Source organism: Equus caballus, chromosome 25, assembly GCF_041296265.1.
Source record: "Equus caballus isolate H_3958 breed thoroughbred chromosome 25, TB-T2T, whole genome shotgun sequence".
In the NCBI taxonomy this organism is placed as follows: Eukaryota; Metazoa; Chordata; class Mammalia; order Perissodactyla; family Equidae; genus Equus; species Equus caballus.
The window spans coordinates 39,279,042-39,297,174 of NC_091708.1; the positions used below are offsets into that span (position 1 = coordinate 39,279,042).

Sequence of the window (18,133 nt, forward strand, 5' to 3'; positions counted from 1 at the left end):
AGAAAGAGGAAAGACAGGACTCCAGCGGAGTTCGAGGAATATGATGCGCGTCAGTAGCCAATGGCCGGGGATTCAGGTGCAGAGGCGGCGGAGGGGACTTTAGGACCCTGCGCACCGGGAGCGCGCAGTGGCCGGGGCGCGAGCGGCGCGCGAGGCGAGGGGGAGGGCGCGGCTCTCTCGCCAGCTGGGGGCCACCTCGCGCCCAGCCGCATCTCGGGGGGCGGGGCCGAGCCCCCGGGCCGCAGCGCGATTGGCGGAGGCGCGCGGGTGACGCGGCCGGCGGGCGCGAGGCCCCGCCCCCCCGCGCGCGCCCGCCGGTCGGCAGCCTCGCTCTGGCTCGCGCCGCGCCCCCGCGCCGAGTCCGCGCGTCAGTCGGTCCCGAGCGCGGCTGCGGGGCGGCGGGCTGCTGGCGGCGGAGGACACCGGGTCCTGAAGCGGCGGTGTCCGCGGGCGTCGCGTGAGGAGGCTCGGAGCCCGGAGACTCTCGCAGCGCCATGGCCCCCATCGGCCTCAAAGCCGTGGTCGGAGAGAGTAAGTGGAGTCGGGGGCCTCCCCGCGGGCGGGGGCTGCGGCCGCCTGCGAGCAGCCGGGGCCGGACCTGCCCGCAGCGCTCCGGCCTCCGCGCCGGCTGCTCGCCCCGCCCGGCCGGGGGCTCTGGCTGGGAGGGTCCCGTTATCCCAGCGCCGCCCTCCGCCGAGGGAAGTCCCTCCTGGCCTCCTGCGGCCCGCGCCCGCTTCCCTGCTTCCCCGCTCCCCCCTTTCCCGCATTCCTCCCCTTCCCCCATCCCTCCCCTCTTCACCCCATCCTTACCCTTCATCTCACCCCATCCCTCTCCCCCCTGCCCCTCCCCTGTTCACCCCATCCCTCCCTTTCATCCCCATCCCTTCCCTTCTTCCCCATCCCTCTCCCCCCGCCCCACCCTTGTTCACCCCATCCCTCCCCTTCATCCCCACTGCTCCCCCGTTCACCCCACCATCCCTGTCCCTCCTCTGTTCACCCCACCCCTTCATCCCCACCCCTCCCCTTCATCTCCATCCCCCCCTGTTCACCCCACCCCTCCCCTTCATCCCTATTCCTCTCCATCCCTCTCTTCTCTCTTTACCTCCATCTCCCCTTCACCCCATCTCTCCCCTCTTCACCTCCATTTCTCTCCCCTTCACCCCATCCACGCTTCGCTCCATTCCCTCTTCCTCCCCCTTCACCCCATCCCTCCCCCCTTCACCTCGCCTTTACCCCCTGCAGCCCATCACCCTCCCCTGCTCCCATCACCCTCCCCTGCTCCCCCCTTCTTCTTCATTCCCATTACCTTCCTCTCCTTTCCCCTCGCCCCTTCCTCTCCTTCTTTATTCCCTAAGCTCCCAGATTCCACTCCTTTTTCTGTCTCGGGTCCCTCCCTCTTTCCCACCCTCCTTCGTGAATCGTGACGAGCGATTCCTGGCCTGCGCCCTCCTCCCCCTCCTCCTCCCCGCGGAGCCCGAGCGCCGTCCCCGGCTGCGGAGACCCCCCCCGCCCCCCCGCGAGCCCGGCGGCTGTTTTCCGGAGCCTTGGCTCCGCGGGGCCGAGGCCGCCTCACTCCTCCTCCCGGTCCTGGGTCGTGGCTTCAAGGGCGGGGGCTTATCAGGATCTTGAGCCCTCTCAAATCACTGGGGAGACGAGGACCGCTTTCGCGTGCGGCGGGAGGGGTGGCCCTGCCCAGCGCCGCAGTCTGCAGTCGGGGGTGCAGGACGCAGCCCTTGCTTGGCCGAACGTTTCGGGCCGCTCAGACCGCTGTTGCAGGGAGGAAATGGTTGTTTATGGGTTTGGATGAGAGGCTCAGCGTAAATGGATTTTGAAAAATGGATGGTGGTGAGTGTCGGCTGCAGCGGAGTGAGGGCCGATGGTAATCTTAGGAAAACAGAGTCCCAGTGCTAAGATCGGTGATAGGTGTAGACATATAACACCTCTTCAATATTTTGGCTATATCTTTAACAAAAAGTGCGTGAGGATTGCTTTGGCTTTTGCTTCCTCTTTGGAATTAAGAGAAAATTAAAACTGGGCTTTTCTCTGTAGGAGATAAGAAAGGAAATACAATAAAAATGGTGGAAATTACATTTCCTTTCCAACCATTGTCTATCATAGCGCGTTCTCTCTTCTCTCTCTCCTTTTTTTTTTTTTTTTTGACTATCAAATGTTTTTGGCTCTGTAGTGTTCCTTTGGAGCATCATAACTGTCTTGTGGTACCCATTCTTTTCGTTGATATATAGGGAATATTCCCGCCTGTTGTACAAACTTATCCGACCTATTGCATCAGAAGAAAATTGTTATAAAAACTGAAGCTCAAATGAGCGAGTTTTTAAAGTGCCCACTATAACACCTGCCTTCCCCAGGCAGGAAGGGCTCTAAATCACGTACCTTCTATTTTTTAAGACCAATCAAAGTGAGTTTAGGGCTTGGAGGACCCATAGCGATCCTCGGATGTCAACACCCTCATTTTACCCGTGGGAAAGAAATGGAGGCTCAGAGCAGTTAAATGACTTGCCAAAATCAGTGTTAATTAATTTTTAAAAACCTACTGTCCGTTTCCTTACAACATTACTAAAAAGGTAACTTCCTTTATTATTCTAGATATACTATTTCCTTCCAATACCCTTTTAAAAGAGGTGTGAAACATGGAATGTTATGTTACATATTAACATTCTTTCAAATGTTATATTCGAATAAGAGGTTTTTAAAACAAAATCCCTAAGTGTTATAGGAATCAAGTTTTAGCATCCTTTTGCCAGGACCCTTGTTCATGCAGGTAGTTCCTTAGTCCCCCCCCCCCCCTTTTTTAGAAGCAAGCATAAAGGTAAACAAACTAAACATCAATATGCAATATGGCTACCATTTCTTTTCTGAAATAAAGCAAAGCCACTGTTTACCAAAATAAAACCAAAAATACATAAAATTGGTGAATGTGTGAACAGGTTTCTGTTCCTGTAACAATTGAGTTAGGTATAAATTTTGGGGAAAAAAATATTATTGTAATTTTTTTGTCAATGACAGGTTAATTCTGGCTTCTAATTTTGGATGGGGTTTCTAGCTTTGCCTTTTTCCCCTAAAAATAAAAGTAAAATAAAGATGATTGTCTATTAGTGTGTACCAGTTTAAATGTCACCTTCACAGCCTGGTCTTCCCAATCTAAATTAACACCCCATAGTCACTGTTTACTACATTTCTTCATTTTATTTTCTTCATAGTGCTTAAGGTGATCTGAGACGATACTGTTTAGTTTGTGTTTTTTGGTACTTATTGATTGTTTCATCCACTTGAATGTTGCTTCTAGGAGAACAGGGTCTTCATCTGACATGTTCACCACTATATCCCATACCAAGTGGCTTATAGTTGGGTCAATAAATATTTATTGAATGAATGCATGTTATTAAGTATACGATGGAGAGTAAGATAGATGTAGTTTTTGGCTTCTTGTCAGATCCTTCTGAGTTAAGTTTTAGAGTGGCGGTAGATACAGGCACAACAAAAGTAGAGGAGGGGGTCAACATCAGCTATTCATTCAACAAATCTTTGTTCAGAGCCTGCTAGGAACTATGGGGGAAAACAGGGACAACTAAAACATGGGACCACTCTCAAACTATTGTGACAGACACAGTCAATCCTGAGGTGCTTTCCCTGTTGCTCCTGTCACCTCTCTTACATACTTAGGGTTCGTCTTTGTGTAGGTCTTGCCCAACTAGGCTGCAGGTTCCTTCAGGGGAGAGTAGGACCTCATCTTATTCTTATGTCTATTCTTAGTGGGTGAATTAGTGCTTAGTACTCAGTAAAGTTTGAATGAATGACTTAAGCTTTATGTATAGTGACTCAGAGAATGCGCTCTGGAATTAGACTACCTGGGACAAAATTCTGATCCACCACTTATTAGCTGTGTGACTTTGACACATAATGGAACCTTTTTGTGTTTCAATTTCTTCCTCTATAAGATGCATAATAATAGCACCTCCCTTGTGGGGTTCTGTGAGTGTTAAATGAGGTAATGCAGCTATAACATTTAGCACAGTTCTTGGCATACGGTAAATTCAGTAAATATTGTCATTATGAGAAGATCTACAAAGAAATTTAGTCAAAGTGTTATGGGATTTTGAGGGCCGCCCCAGTGGCCTAGGGGTTAAGTTCAGTGTGCTCAGCTTAGGTGGCCCAGGTTCAGTTCCCCGGCCATGTACCTACACCACTGGTCAGTGGCCATGCTTTGGCGGCGGCCCACATGCAAAATAGAGGAGGATTTGCAATGGATGTTAGCTTAGGGTGAATCTTCCTCAGCAAAAAAAAACTTTAGGAGATTTTGAGAAGAGATAGACTACCTCTGTCCTGTGGGGCCAGGGTTTGAGGGGAGAAAGCAGAGTCTCAGATAAACTTCTTGAAAGAAGTGCAAATGAACTAGAAAATGGAAGAATCAACCCGAAGAACATGTGGACAATTTGTAATCTGACCCAACTTCTATTTCCAGTTCTACTCATTTCTTTACTTTTTTTGTTTATATTTTTTCCATAAAATGTAGGTTTTTTCTGCTATTTTGAAAAGGGATTGTAAGAGAAGGGAGAATTTCACTTTTTTGGTGGCGTCTTATATCTATTTTATATTAATAGGTGATGTTTCAATTATGTAAATCCATGTTATATCCAGAGCTTACTCCTGTTCAGTGAAGTTTTGTCAGTGTGTTACAAAGATGCAAGGATTACAAAATACACTGTTTTTCCTGTTTCCTAGCTATTAACAATTACTCCTCATGCTCGTTTATAAGAATCACATTCTTTTGGAAAAAAATGTAGTTTCAATTTGTACATTAAACTTATACCTTTTTCAGACAGGGTCGTGAGTCATAGGATGTGTCAGAAGTTGGGAAGACTCTGGATAGAAGCAGTCTTTGTTCATTATTGCAGTTTTTTTTTTATTAGAAACTTTAGCATACAAATAACCTAAGTATATTTTGAAATATATTAAATACATGTTGCAGTATTTCCATTCTTAAAATTCAGGTGTAATTTGCATACAGTAAAATTCACCCTTTTTAGTGAATTGTTCTTCAGATTTCACTCATTCCATACAGTCACGTAACCACCACCGTAATCAAAATACAGAACAGCGTCATCACCCATCAGATTCTTGTGCTGCCCCTTTGTGGTCAATTCCTCCTCCCACCCCCTGCTCCTGGCAACTACTGAATTGTTTTCTGGCCCTACAGTTTTGCCTTTTCCCGAACGTCATATCAGTGGAATCCTATAGTGTGTAGCTTTTTTAATATGATTTCTCTAACTTAGCCTAATGCTTTGAGAGTCCTCTATATTGCGCGTATCTGTCATTTGTCCCTTCCCATTGCTGACTGCTGTTCTGATGGATGGATGTCCTTACAGTTTATCCACTCACCAGCTGAAGGACGTTTGAGTTGTTTGCACTTTAGGGCAATTATGAATAAAGCTTCTATAAGCTCTCACACACAGGTTTTTGTGTGAACATATCACTTAGATATGCAGATACCTAGGAGTGGGATTAATGGGTCGTATGACAAGTGTATGTTTAACTTTATAAGAAGTTGTCAAGTTGTTTTCCAAAGTGGCTATACCATTTTACATTCCTGCCAGCAATGCGTGAGAATTCTCATCCTTGTCAGCACTTAGTATTGTCAGTTTTTAAAATTTTAGGAATTCTGATAGATAGTAGTATGTCATAGTTTTAATTTACGTTTTCCTAATGTAATCCTTAATGGTATTAGGCATTTTTTCATGTATTTTTTGCCATCTGTCTATGTTCTTTGGTGACATGTCCAAATATTTTGCACATTTTTTATTGGGTGGTTTGTTTTCTTATTATTGAGTTTTGAGAGGTCTTTATATATTTTGAGTACAAGTCCTTTATCAAATATAGGGTTTCTGAATATTTTCTGACAGTTTGTGGCTTGTCTTTTCATTTTATTAAAAGTATTTTTCAAAGAGCAGAGGCTCTTAATTTTTATAAAGTCCAAGTTATCAATATTTTATGGATTATGCTTTTAGTTCCCTATATATGAAATCTTTGCCTAACCCAAGTTCAAAAAGATTTTCTATGTTATGTTTTTTCTGTGTTTTCTTCTATAAGTTTTGTAATTTTAGGTTTTACGTTTAGTCTCTGATCCATTTTGAGTTAATTTTTGTATGTAGTGTGAATTATGGTCCATTTGTTCATGTGTGAGTGTGTGAATGTCCAGTTGTTCCAGTACCATTTATTAAAAGACTGTTCTTTCTTTTCCATTGAATTGTCTGTTCTTTGTCAAAGATGAGTTAGCCATATATGGGTGGGTCTATTTCTAGATTCCCTGCTGTGTTTCACTGACCTATATGGGTGCTTCCGCCAACACCCACTCTGCCTCAATTCCTGTAGCTTTAAAGTAAGACTGGAAACCAGGTATTGTGAGTCCTCCAACTTTGTTGTTCTTTTTCAAAATTCTTTTGATTCTTTCGGTTCATTTGCTTTTCTATATAAATTTTAGAATCAGCTTGTCAATTTCTGTTTAAAAAATGCTTCTGGAATTTTTATTAGAATTGTGTTGAATCTATAGATCAGTTTGGGGAGATCTTGACATTTTAACAAATTTACTTCTAATATTTTAGTTTCTTTGCTGTATTGCAGTGTGAAAATCATGATTCTTAGCTTCACAAATAAGGGAACAACCCACTGATAAGGAGAATTGCACATAGTTTAGCAAGGTCACAGGATACAAGGTCAATATGCAAAAATCAATTGTATTTCTGTATACTAGCAATGAACAATTCGAAATTCAAATTTAAAGTAGTACCATTTACAGTAGAACAAAAACCCCACAAAATACTATAAACCCAATGGAATATGTTCTACATCTGTATGCTGAAAGTTGCAAAGCACTGATGAAAGAAATCAAAGATGGCTTAAATAATGGAGAGATATACTATGTTCATGGATTGAAAAAATTTGTTATGTTTATCTATTTATTTTTAAGACGTGTTTCCAATTCTCTTGGGTAGATGCCTAGGAATAGAATTGCTGGGTCATGTGGTAACTCTATATTTAATTTTTTGAGGAGCTGCCAAACTGATTCCAAAATGGCTGCACCATTTTACACTCTTACCAGAAGTGTATGAGGCTTCCAATTTTATAGCATCCTTCTCAACACTTGTTATTATCTGTCTTTTTTTGTTATAGCCATCCTAGTGGGTGTGACTTTAAATTAAATTTGCATAATTTAAAAAATATCTTCTGCATCGGTAGTTGAGATCTCTTTTCTCATTCTACCCTTTTTAAAATTATTTTTATGGAAGTACTTTCTAGATACATATCTTTTTTTTTTTAAAGATTTTATTTTTCCTTTTTCTCCCCAAAGCCCCCTGGTACATAGTTGTATATTTTTAGTTGTGGGTCCCTCTGGTTGTGGCATGTGGGATGCCACCTTAGCATGGCTTAATGAGCGGTGCCATGTCCATGCCCAGGATCTGAACTGGTGAAACCCTGGGCCACTGGAGCGGAGCGCATGAACTTAACCACTCGGCCACGGGACCAGCCCCTATACTTATCTATTTTTAACTGTCTTTAAAAAAGATAGTTTCTTCTATGTTGTGTGTGTGTGTTCTTATTCTAATTTTTTGAATTAGTGCTTAATTTTTTTTCCTAGTACAAGTATCTAAGGATTGAGTTTTCATCTGAGTACAGCTTTGGTTGAATCTCATAGGTTTTCTCCCCACCCCCCTCCATAGTTTTTAATATGTAGTATTGCCATTTATTTCTAAATATAGTCTTCCTTTGTTTTGAACTAGATGTCACTCGTGATGGGGTGATAAATAGTTTGAATTGGGGCAGAATATCCAAGGAGGTGGTTTGGGACTCAGCTGTCATCCATGTGTTGCCCATCAGGTGTAAGAGAGCATACGTCTGCCACAGGATCCAAAGAGGGTTTTTCGAATGTGCACTGAAGGATTTCTCTCTGGCTTTTTTGGCACGCAGCACCTCTTAGATAAACAGGTGTTTGGCAGCTAATGAAGTATCTTTTCTTTAGTGGAGTAGTCAGGCCAAATTTTAGATTTACCACTGGCAACTCAGCAGCCATAAATTTTGAACCTGGTCCTGTGGCTTAGCTGTGAGAAGTGCTTGGAGAATCCCCAACTCTCTCTCATATTGGATTGCTTCCCTCAGTGGCTTCTTTGCAGGGCTGTTGCTAGAGCTAAAGTTAGGATGAAGTATCTGACTTCAGTTTGGTTTCAGCAAGTATGAGTTTTACTTACTTTTCCCCCCATGCTTTCTTTCTTTTTTTTTTTTTTTTAATCAGAAGCAGTGTTGGGTAGTGGAAAAAAGTTCTGAACTAGAAGTCAGAACATCCAGCTGACAGTCCCAGTTCTAACACTGGGTGGCCGGGACGTGTTATTTACCCTCTTTTCAAATTGGGAATTCTAATACCAGCATCACAGAATTCTTTTAAGGCTCCCGTTAAATAATATACCAAAAAAAGTGCTTGGAAAACAACAAAGAGTCACCCTAAGGGTTATTATATTTTACAGGTCTAATTACAGAAATTGGTTTATCTGCTCAAGGTTACTGAATAAGTCATTGGAAGAGTTAGGGAAATGAATTACTCATACTTTTGATAGACACCTGATCTAGGAATCACTAGGCAGCAGCCGGCTGTGGCCCACTCTGATGCCCTTGGGAAAAGTTTGCATTGGTTAAAACAGCAATTTGCTTCTGATCTACACTGATCTGATCTTAATATACGTCTCTGGGGCTTCAAAGCAAGAGTAACTACTGATGGCTCAAATTGCAAGTTCTCACTGGACAGATTTCCAGTATTTCTTTCTTTCTGTTTCTTGTGTGTCACTGATATTTCACTTTAAATGTTTACTAAATATTTGGCCTAGGAGCTGGCCTTGTGAAGTGAGTGAGATAGTAAATATCATACTAGGAAAGCGTATCTTACTCTTGGGAACAAAAATATTTAGAGAGAGATGAAGAAAAGTAGAGGGAAAAAAACAAATTAAAAAAAAAATCATTGGAGGGGGCCGGCCCTGTGGCCCAGTGCTTAAGTTTGCATGCTCTGCTTAGGCGGCCGAGGGTTCTGCCAGTTCAGATCCTGGGTGCAAACGTGGCACCGCTCATCAAGCCACGCTGAGGCAGCGTCCCACATGCCACAACTAAAAGGACCCTCAACTCAAAATACACAACTATGTACCAGGGGGCTCTGGGGAGAAAAAGGAAAAATAAAATCTTAAAAAAAAAAGTCACTGGAGCCTCACTGTGAAGATACAGACTTGAGTCAGAGTCTCCAGCAGTCACTCCTGCGGGATTCAGACAGGCCGTGGTAATACCTCAGGGTAAGTGCCCTGAGAGGGACAGTATGGTGTGGTGATATTGGAGCATGTAGGGGAGCCCCCAACAAGGCCTGGGGGATGAGGGAGACCTGGACGGTGAGGAGGAGTTAGCCAGGACAAGGCTGGCATTGTGGGGCCTGGGGGAGAGCAACTCAAGTAGCAGAATGTCCAGGCTTGGCAAGAAAATGAGAAAGGTTCACCTGGCTGGAGCTGGCAGCAAGAGAGTGTGCAGAGAGAAGTTGGAGAGGTGCTTGGGGCTTTCCTATCCTCGTGAAGGACTTTTATCTTTATTCCAGGAGCGGTGGGATGCCACCGAAGGTTTTCATTCACAGAGAGACATGGTTAGAATTTAGTCTAGAAAAATCTCTGGTTGCTGTGTGGAGAGTGGACATCAGGGAGTGCGGCTGAGGGCAGAAGGTTCAGTTAGGAAGCTACTGTGGTGGTTCAGGTGATGAGAATGGGGATCTGGCAGGGATGGAGAAGTAGCAGCAGGTGGAGAGGAGATCGGCTTGAAGGAGTCTTCGGAGGTAGAAGTGTCCGGTCATGGTGATGGATTGGGTGTGGAGGAGGAGGAGGAGGAGGAGAAAGATTTGGGAAAGATGCCGAGTTTTCTGGCTTGGGCAGCCAATTGGAAGTTCATGGCGTTCACTAAGAATATGAAAGAAGGAGAAGAAAGGTTTGCCGAGAAGCATTTGCTTTTGCAGGCATTATCTTTTAGGTGCCTGTGGACTGCCTAAGGGGAGACAGCTAGTGGGCAGTGGGTAGACGTGCTGAAGGTCAGGGCTGGAGATTTTGGTTGGGGCGTCACCAGGCCATTGAAGATGTGGGTGTGGGTCAGATCATACAGGAGAGGGTGTAGGGTGAGACCAGGGCCTGGGTTCATGCCCGAGGGACACTGACGGGCTGGGCACAGCAAGAGTACCCGGTAGGTTGGAGAGTTAGAGACAAGAATGTGAATCTGGCAGAGCAGTGTCTGCAATTCTGTGACTTCCAGGGCCCACCCTAAGGCAGACCTGGAGAGAGCTGGAGCTGGCCACTGGGAGGCTTCACGTGGAAATGAGCGTCCACCCTCCGGATTGGGAGGCTCGGCGGTTGGAAGCTTTTCAGGAGTTTTCCCTCTGTGCTGTTTCCCCTGTGTCTTAAAGTCGGCCTTTGCCTGTGTGAACTTCATTGTTCAGGGTTGTTCCGAGGAGGAGAAGAGGAAATGGTAGTAGTCAGTCAAAATGCAAAGCTCTGAGGATTTGGGTTTTATGCTGTGTCGCGACGACATTGCACTGTAGAGTCTTGGCTCTGGGAAGGATCTTAGAAGCATCTAGTCCAGACTCTCACCCAGAGCAGGAAGTGAGATTGTACTAGGCTGTTCGATGAATAACAGCTGTTAGCAGATTTTTTTCCTTCTCTGTGGCTATTGGGGACAGACAGTATTATTTTCATGTTCCATGCCAGCGTAGATTCACAAGTATAAACTCCTAGGAGTGTTACAACAGTGAGGGCAGAAAGCCACTTATACCGTGCTTAGCTATGGCTCAGGACTTTCCAGTTGATTCTAATCCAGTCGCAGATGCTCCTCATGAACTTTCTTTAATGGCGTCCGAACGAAGCTGCTTCTGTTTGGCAGCTGAGGGGAAAGGCAGACCTGTTGGGTTAGATGGGTTTCACAGCCCCCACACTGGGAGTGACGGGCTGAAGCCAGCCCCACGGCTCCTCTGCTCTCAGAGTTTCTTTTCCCTTCTTCTTGAGCATCGGTACAGCTGCAAGGGGAAGGAGAGAGGCCTTTGCCTGGTCTCTGGACACATTGATACTGTTGGTGCCAATTGCTAGGGATTTGAGGAAAATAAAACGTTGGAACTGAGAAGAGTCTCCGTCCGCTCTGTGTTAATTTCACGCTGTAGGCCTTCAGCAGCAGACTACTGTAAGGCAGACCCCTGAAAAGGTACTCTGTCTAGGGGGCCGACCCTGTGGCCGAGTGGTTAAGTTTGTGCACTCCGCTTTGGCGGCCCAGGGTTTTGCAGGTTTGGATCCTGGGCATGGAGATGGCACTGCTCATCACTCCATGCCTAGGCAGTGTCCCACATAGCATAACTAGAAGGACCTACAACCAGAATGTACAACTATGTACTGAGGGGTTTTGAGGAGAAGAAGAAGGGGAAAAAAAAAGGATTGGCAAGAGATATTAGCTCAGGTGGCAATCTTTAAGGAAAAGAATTAGTCTACAGACCTCATCAGTTTTGGGTAAAAGTGTTTCCCTGGGATTTTAAGATGAGGCAATCACGTGGTCACTGAAAGTGTAGCCGTATGCTTTCCCTCGGATAATCTTAGGGTGGGTTGAACTTTACTTACTTTGAACTTTGCTGTTTTGGTTATGTGTCGGGATCCTTCTCTCTCTCTCCCCCGCCCCTCCTTCTTCTCTCTCCCTCTCCTACTTTCCTGTAAGGAACTTTGAATTCAAGTTGGAGTAATAAGCTTTTTTGGGCTTTGACTGAGACTGAATGCTCTGGTCAGTTTCTCATAGAGTGGTAATACTCATTCTTTCCCTGCCTCTAATCTCTTATTAAGAAAAATTTTCAACATACTGAAAAGTTGAAAAAATAGTATAATGATCACCTACCTACCTTCTACCTAGATTTAACAATTGTTAAATTAACTTGCTATCTTTGTTTTTATTCTCTCTATAAATACTTTTTACTAAAGAATTAGTGTAAGGGGTTAGACATTGCAGAAGAAAAGATTAGTGAACTTGAAGACACAGCAATAGAAATAATCCAAAGTGAAACAGAAAAAAACGACAGGGAAAAAAACCCAAGAAAGCATCAGTGAGCTGTGGGACAACGTCAAGGAGCTTAATATATGTATATGATTGGAGACCCCAAAAGGGAGAAGAATGAGAGGAGTCAGAAAAAATATTTGAAGAAATATTGGCTGACGATTTTCCAAATTTGATGAAAACTGTGAATTCATAGATCCAAGAAGTTCAATGCACCCCAAGCATCAGTAACATTAAGAAATCTACACCAAGGCACCTTATAACCAAATTGCTTCAAAGCAGTGATGAAAAGAAAAGACACACTATGTACAAAACAGAGAGAAAGAAAGCAGCAGATTTGTCAGAAACAATGTAAGCTAGAAGGCAGTAGAGCAATTTCTTTAAAAGACTGAAAGATACAAAATATTAACCTGGAATTCTACATCCAGAGAATATTTCCTGCAGTAACAAAGCACGGTAAACACTTTCAGATGTTAAAAAGAAGGTTGAAAGAATTTATCACCAGCAGACCTGCACTACATGAAATGATACCACAGGGAAACCTGGCTCAACACAACGGAATGAAGAGCTGTGGAGATGGTAACTGTGTGGATAAATATAAAGCCACGTGGCTACAGACACGGTTGTCTTCCCTCCAGGGTGCCACCATTACCCTGGACTTCCATTCACTGTCCTCCTGGGGATTTTCCACCCTTCTTGTTTGGAATTGTCCTGTCGCCGGTATTTCATGTCGTCCTTTCATGTTGGTTTACACTCTCCTGTTTAGGTGGAGCTCGTCTCCCAGGAGCTTCTGGGAAAAGGGAGGTAATCTTATTGCCTCAGACCTTGCCTGTCTGAAAATAATCTCTTTTACTCTTACACTTGATTGACAGTTTGGAGGGGCATAGAATTCTACATTAGAAATTATTTTCCTTCAGAATTTTGAAGACTTTGCTCCACTGTTGTCTTGTTTCCAGTGTTGTCTTTGAGATGTTTGAAGCCATTTGATTCCTGATCCTTTGTATATGTCCCGTACCTTCCTCCCTGAAGCTTTCACTGTCCTCAGTATTCTGGACTTTCCTAGTGACTGGCCTTGGTGTTTGTCTGTTCTTATCCATTGTGCTAGACCAGGGTCAGGAAACTTTTTCTGTAAAGGGCCACATAGTAAACACTTTAGGTTTTGTACTGCATATGGTCTCTGCCACATCATCTTCTTTTTTTTCCCCTACTCCTTTAAAAGTTTTAAAAGCCATTCTTAGCTTAAGGTCTGTACAAAAACAGGCTGCAGGCTGAATTTGGCCCACAGCCACGGTTTGGTGACCCCTGTGCTGGACATTCAGTGACCCTTTCAGTCTGGCAACTTACACTACTTACTTCTGGAAACATTTCTTAAATGATTTCATTAGTGTTTTTCTCTCCTGATTTTCTCTTTATGGAATTTCTGCTTTGATGCTGAATCTCTCGGACTGGTCCTCTAGTTTTCTTATCTTTTCTCTCCAATTATTAATCTCTTTGCTTTTTTGCTGTGTTTTCTGGGAGTTGTCCTCAACTTTGCCTTCCAGTCCTTCTATTTGATTTTAAATTTCTGCTGTTCTTTAAACATTTCTCTATTCGTTTAAATGTTCTTTAAACATTTCCAATAGCTCTTTTTAATTTTCTTTTTTACAGCCCCCATTCTTATTTCATGGGTGTGGTATCTTCTGTGTCTCTCTCTTTTTACAAAGACATGTTTTAAATCTCTACATAGTCTGTGTCTTCCAGGTTTTGTTTGTTTTAGTCTGTTTCCCATGTAGGAGCCTTCCTTGGATGTGTAGCAAACAGTGGTGTCTGCTTGTGGTGAAGAATGAGAGACGACGTGCTGATTGGGAGCTCTGAGCTGGTGGGCTGTTCATTGTGGGAATCCCCAATGTCAGTATCTTTAGATTTTTCTTCTTGGGCTCAGATTCCCCAGAGAAGTCTCTGTCTGTCTCCTGCCTGCGAGATAAAGGTCTGGCTGCCCCAGTTCTGGGAGCTGAGTGGATGAAGAGGGCCAGGGGTATGGAGGGTAGTTCCCAACAATCTGTACATGTGGTCAGATAGTCCCTCTCTTTCGTTATTGGACTCATGTTCTGAACTGTACCTTGGGTCCCCCAGTCCAGGGACCCCCTACACTCTCTGAGAGGAAGCTTTCAGTGTTCTGCCATGTTGGGAAAAGGTCAGTCACCCGGTGATGGGAAGCGGTAGAAGGGACCTGGGATGTAACTGCTTCTCAGATACTTTTCTACCAACGTGCCCTCTCCTTGCTCCCATTCTTTTGAGTTCCCGAGGTACCTCGTGCTGCCGGTTCCTGAAACTGTTGAGGATTCTTCTGTGTACATCTGGTTGGTTTTCAGTATTCCCTACTGCTTCCACTTCAGATGGATTCCGCTTTCTTAGGCCTGCTAAGTCAGTTATCACACATCTGTTGTAGAAAATAGACCACAGACTCAGAATTTGAAAATAAGATTTTGTCATTTATAGAGCTGCATCCTAGGAAGGAAGGAGGGGAGTGGCCAGTAGCGAGAGGCTGGGGACCGCCACACCCTGTTTTCTTAAGGCAGCAAAATGACTGGTTCGTTTGGCAGCTTTTTTTCCTTTCTTGCTGTGAGAAGAATGAAAATAGTCTTCTAGAGTTCTGGGGCTAATTGTCTGGGCAGCTAGTAAAAGCCTGACTAAACAGAGATAGGTTAAAAAAAATATTTGGGACACCCCAAATCCTGAAATACCACTCTGAATTAGCTCATTACCTCGCTCTGAAGCAGGAAATCAAGTTAAGCCTAAGGTCATTTCTTCTGATATTGGGTATCGCCTCCCAGACCCCAATATACATCCTCAGTGGAGTGGTCTTTGGTGTAGAACTTTTTAGTAAATTATACAATTTGGAGAGACAAACTTCACAGCGGGCTCTCCACCACCCACTCATCCCCTACCTTAAGGCTGGACAAAGACCATCATCGCAACACAGCCATTTCATATTCTGGGAGCAACATTCAGATGATGCCTGGGTAAATGGGGAGGGGCAAAGAGAGCCACCTACACATTTCTGATACAAGTAGATGGCCAGAGAGGATGCCTCTGGTCTCGGTGATCTAGCAGAAAAGCAAAGCGAATCTACATGGTAGCGTTGTAGAAGTTTGATAAGGAAAAATGTCAGACACATGGCGTAAAGAATAAGGTAAAGAATTTATCCAGGGGCCGGCCCCGTGGCCGAGTGGTTGAAGTTCACGCACTCTACTTCGGCGGCCCAGGGTTTTGCTGGTTCAGATCCTGGGTGCGGGCATGGCGCCACTCATCAGGCCATGGTGAGGGGGCGTCCCACATGCCACAAGTAGAAGGACCCAAAGCTAAAATATACAAATATGTACCGGGGGGATTTGGAGAGAAAAAGCAGAAAAAAAAATAAAAAGAATTTATCCTGGAAGAAGACCAGTCCAGAGAAAACAATCCAAATCACTCTCAAACAAAAATGATGAACCGAGAGCTCAAATGTGGGGTGACGTGAAATAACAGAGTGACGTGGCACTCCAGCTAGTGGGCCAAGGAAATGGGAAACAAAAAATAATAGTGTTGCAGAACAAATAAACCAATTTTAAAACATAAGAAGCAGAATCTTTTCTAAAGAAGTTGGAAGACAGACTTGAGAAAACCATGTACTCTGCATACTTAGTGAAAGTGCAAACAACCATTTCTTTTGGATTTTCAACATTTCTTCTCTTCTTGGAGCCCCACCTTCTTCCGGTGCTGGATCCTGAGCCCAGACCCCGACAGGATGTTTCCTTTTCCTGGTATCTTATTGTGCCAGTTGCATGGATTTGGGAAAAGGAAGCACAGCCCTCCTGAATTTGGACCTTTGTGTGTGTGTGTGTGTGTGTGTGTGTGTGTGTGTGTGTGTGTGTGTGTGTGGTGGTGGTGGTGGGGAGGCATTTCCTGCCTTCTGGAAGCTTCCCTGGGGCTTTTATCTTGTGTCAGTTTGACATCTCTAGAATGGCTCTATTGAAGTTTCCAGAGGGAGCTTGAGCTTGTGGCCTTGTCATGCTGTGTGAGACTAAACGTTTTTTAAATATCTCAGACCTGAAGAGCTGAAGCAGGTTACATCTTAGAGCAGAATGGATTGGGCTGATCAGAGTCTTGGGCCTGAAAATAAGATGATTTCTGCCACCACTATTGTGGACAAGTCACTTAATTTCTCTCATGTTCAGTTTCTTTATAGAACGGACTAGATCAGGGTTTCTTAACCTCAGCACTGTTGACATTTGGGGTATGAGCCTGTGCATTGTAGGATGCTTAGCAGCATCCCTGGCCTCTCCCCACTAGATGCCCATAGCACCCTCTGATCTTAACAATCAAATATGTCTCCAGGGGCTGGCCCGATGGTGTAGTGGTTAAGTTTGCTTACTCTGTTTCGGCGGCCTGGGGTTCACAGATTTGGACCCCGGACACAGACCTACGCACTGTTCATCAAGCCATGCTGTGGCACGTGTCCCACATACAAATAGAGGAAGATCACCACAGATGTTAGCTCAGTGACAGTCTTCCTCAAGCAAAAAGAGGAAGATCGGCAACAGATGTTAGCTGAGGGCCAGTCTTCCTCACCAAAAGAAAAAAGAAAGGAAAAAAAGATGTCTCCAGACATTGCTCAATGTCCCCTGGGGGGCAATATCACTCCCGATTGAGAACCACTGGACTAAATGATCTTTGTGTCCTGTCTGCTCTGCGTTTCTGGAATTATATGAAACATTCTTTCCCCTGTTTCCAGAGTGTATTTTCCTTAATCCTTTAGTCCTTAGGGAAACTCCCACGTAAGTCAAGAAATGTGATTTGGAGCCATTAAATACCGCATCTACCAATTTAAGATACTGGCCGCATCTTGGGTTCCTGCCGAGATCAAATAGATGCCTATGCTCAGTGCCTGCGGTTCAGGGAGGATTTCCTGCAGTCATCGGGCAGTCTCCCAGGAGGAAGACAAGCCTTTGTGCAGAGAAACAGATACAGGCTGGCAGACCAAGTGGGGCGTTACAGATGAGGTCTGCAGTTGTCACTAATGTATGAGGGCAATATGTTTTCTTTTCTTTTTTTCTTTTTGTTTCTTTAGCAAATGTGAAATGCTTCCCCAGTAACTGCAGGTTTATCATGATCTCGTATAAAATGGCCCACATTCTTGAGCCCTTCCTTTTAAAAATGTCCTATTCAACAGTGCTTATGAGGTAATAGTAGTACTTTCTGCCCTGGAAGATTAATTGCCATTTCACCATTTTTTGTCCTTGTTTAGTCTTTTTGCTTCAAAATATTAATATAACTAAGTAGTATTTGCTACTATAAGCTATTGATTTTAAGAAGATATAAATTGTTTGGGTTTCCATTTTTTGATTGATTTTTCTATTTGTGTGTATTTGGTAACTTTGCAGCTCCTTTTATCCAAGGAACATGATGTTTTAGGCAACCTCAGGAGGAAGAAAATCACTCTCCTTTGCACCGGGGTGAGGAGGCCGCAGCCCCAGTTCTCGGGAACTCCTATTTCTAATCTTTTTGTCCCCAATTTGAGATTCCCTTTCTGCTAATCCAAGTTCCAAGGTCCATGAGGCTTTGCTCTAGACTTTCCAGCTCCTGAAGCTTTTGTCTCTAAACCTTATGAAAAAGTTAGGAAAATAAGATTGAAAATGAAGACTTCCTGTGAAAGAGAGCGTGAATAATCATTTCTGTAACTCTGTCTGGTGTCCTTATGTGTCTGAGGTTAGGGTTTGACTTTTCGGGCATCAGGCATTTATTTAGCACCCTGCGCTCCTCCCAGATACCAGCAGCTGCCCAAGCTTTGCCTGCTGTAACACTGGACATTTGAGTCTTATGCGGTCTGTGGGTGTGCTTACAAGAGCAATGTCCTCCAGTCATTGTGCACGTAGCTCTGTGCCTTCTAAAGCTGTGACCACTCCCAAGAACGGCTCCCTCCTTTCTCTCCCACTCCACCCCGCCCAAAAAGTAAACCCAAATAGGAACATTGTCAGATTAAGCAGTTGTCATTGGACAGTTACAGGGAGTG

At 44.4% G+C, this 18,133-nt stretch overlaps 1 protein-coding gene across 7 annotated transcripts in view; it reads left to right on the forward strand.

Annotated features, from left to right (window-relative positions):
• The first annotated feature begins 248 nt into the window (after positions 1–248).
• STXBP1 (syntaxin binding protein 1) overlaps positions 249–18,133 on the forward strand; it is a 65,014-nt gene continuing 47,129 nt past the window's right edge. For 2 of the 7 annotated variants that reach the window (XR_011432591.1, XM_023628934.2), the window contains exon 1: positions 275–531. Coding sequence is in view for 2 of the 7 variants with exons in the window: in XM_023628934.2 (XP_023484702.1) it covers positions 495–531 (37 nt within the window). In the remaining 5 variants the exon portion in view is untranslated. Of the gene's footprint in view, positions 532–18,133 lie in introns of all 7 variants that reach the window. The other 5 variants (XM_070251447.1, XM_070251449.1, XM_023628935.2 and 2 more) reach the window with 4 other exon arrangements.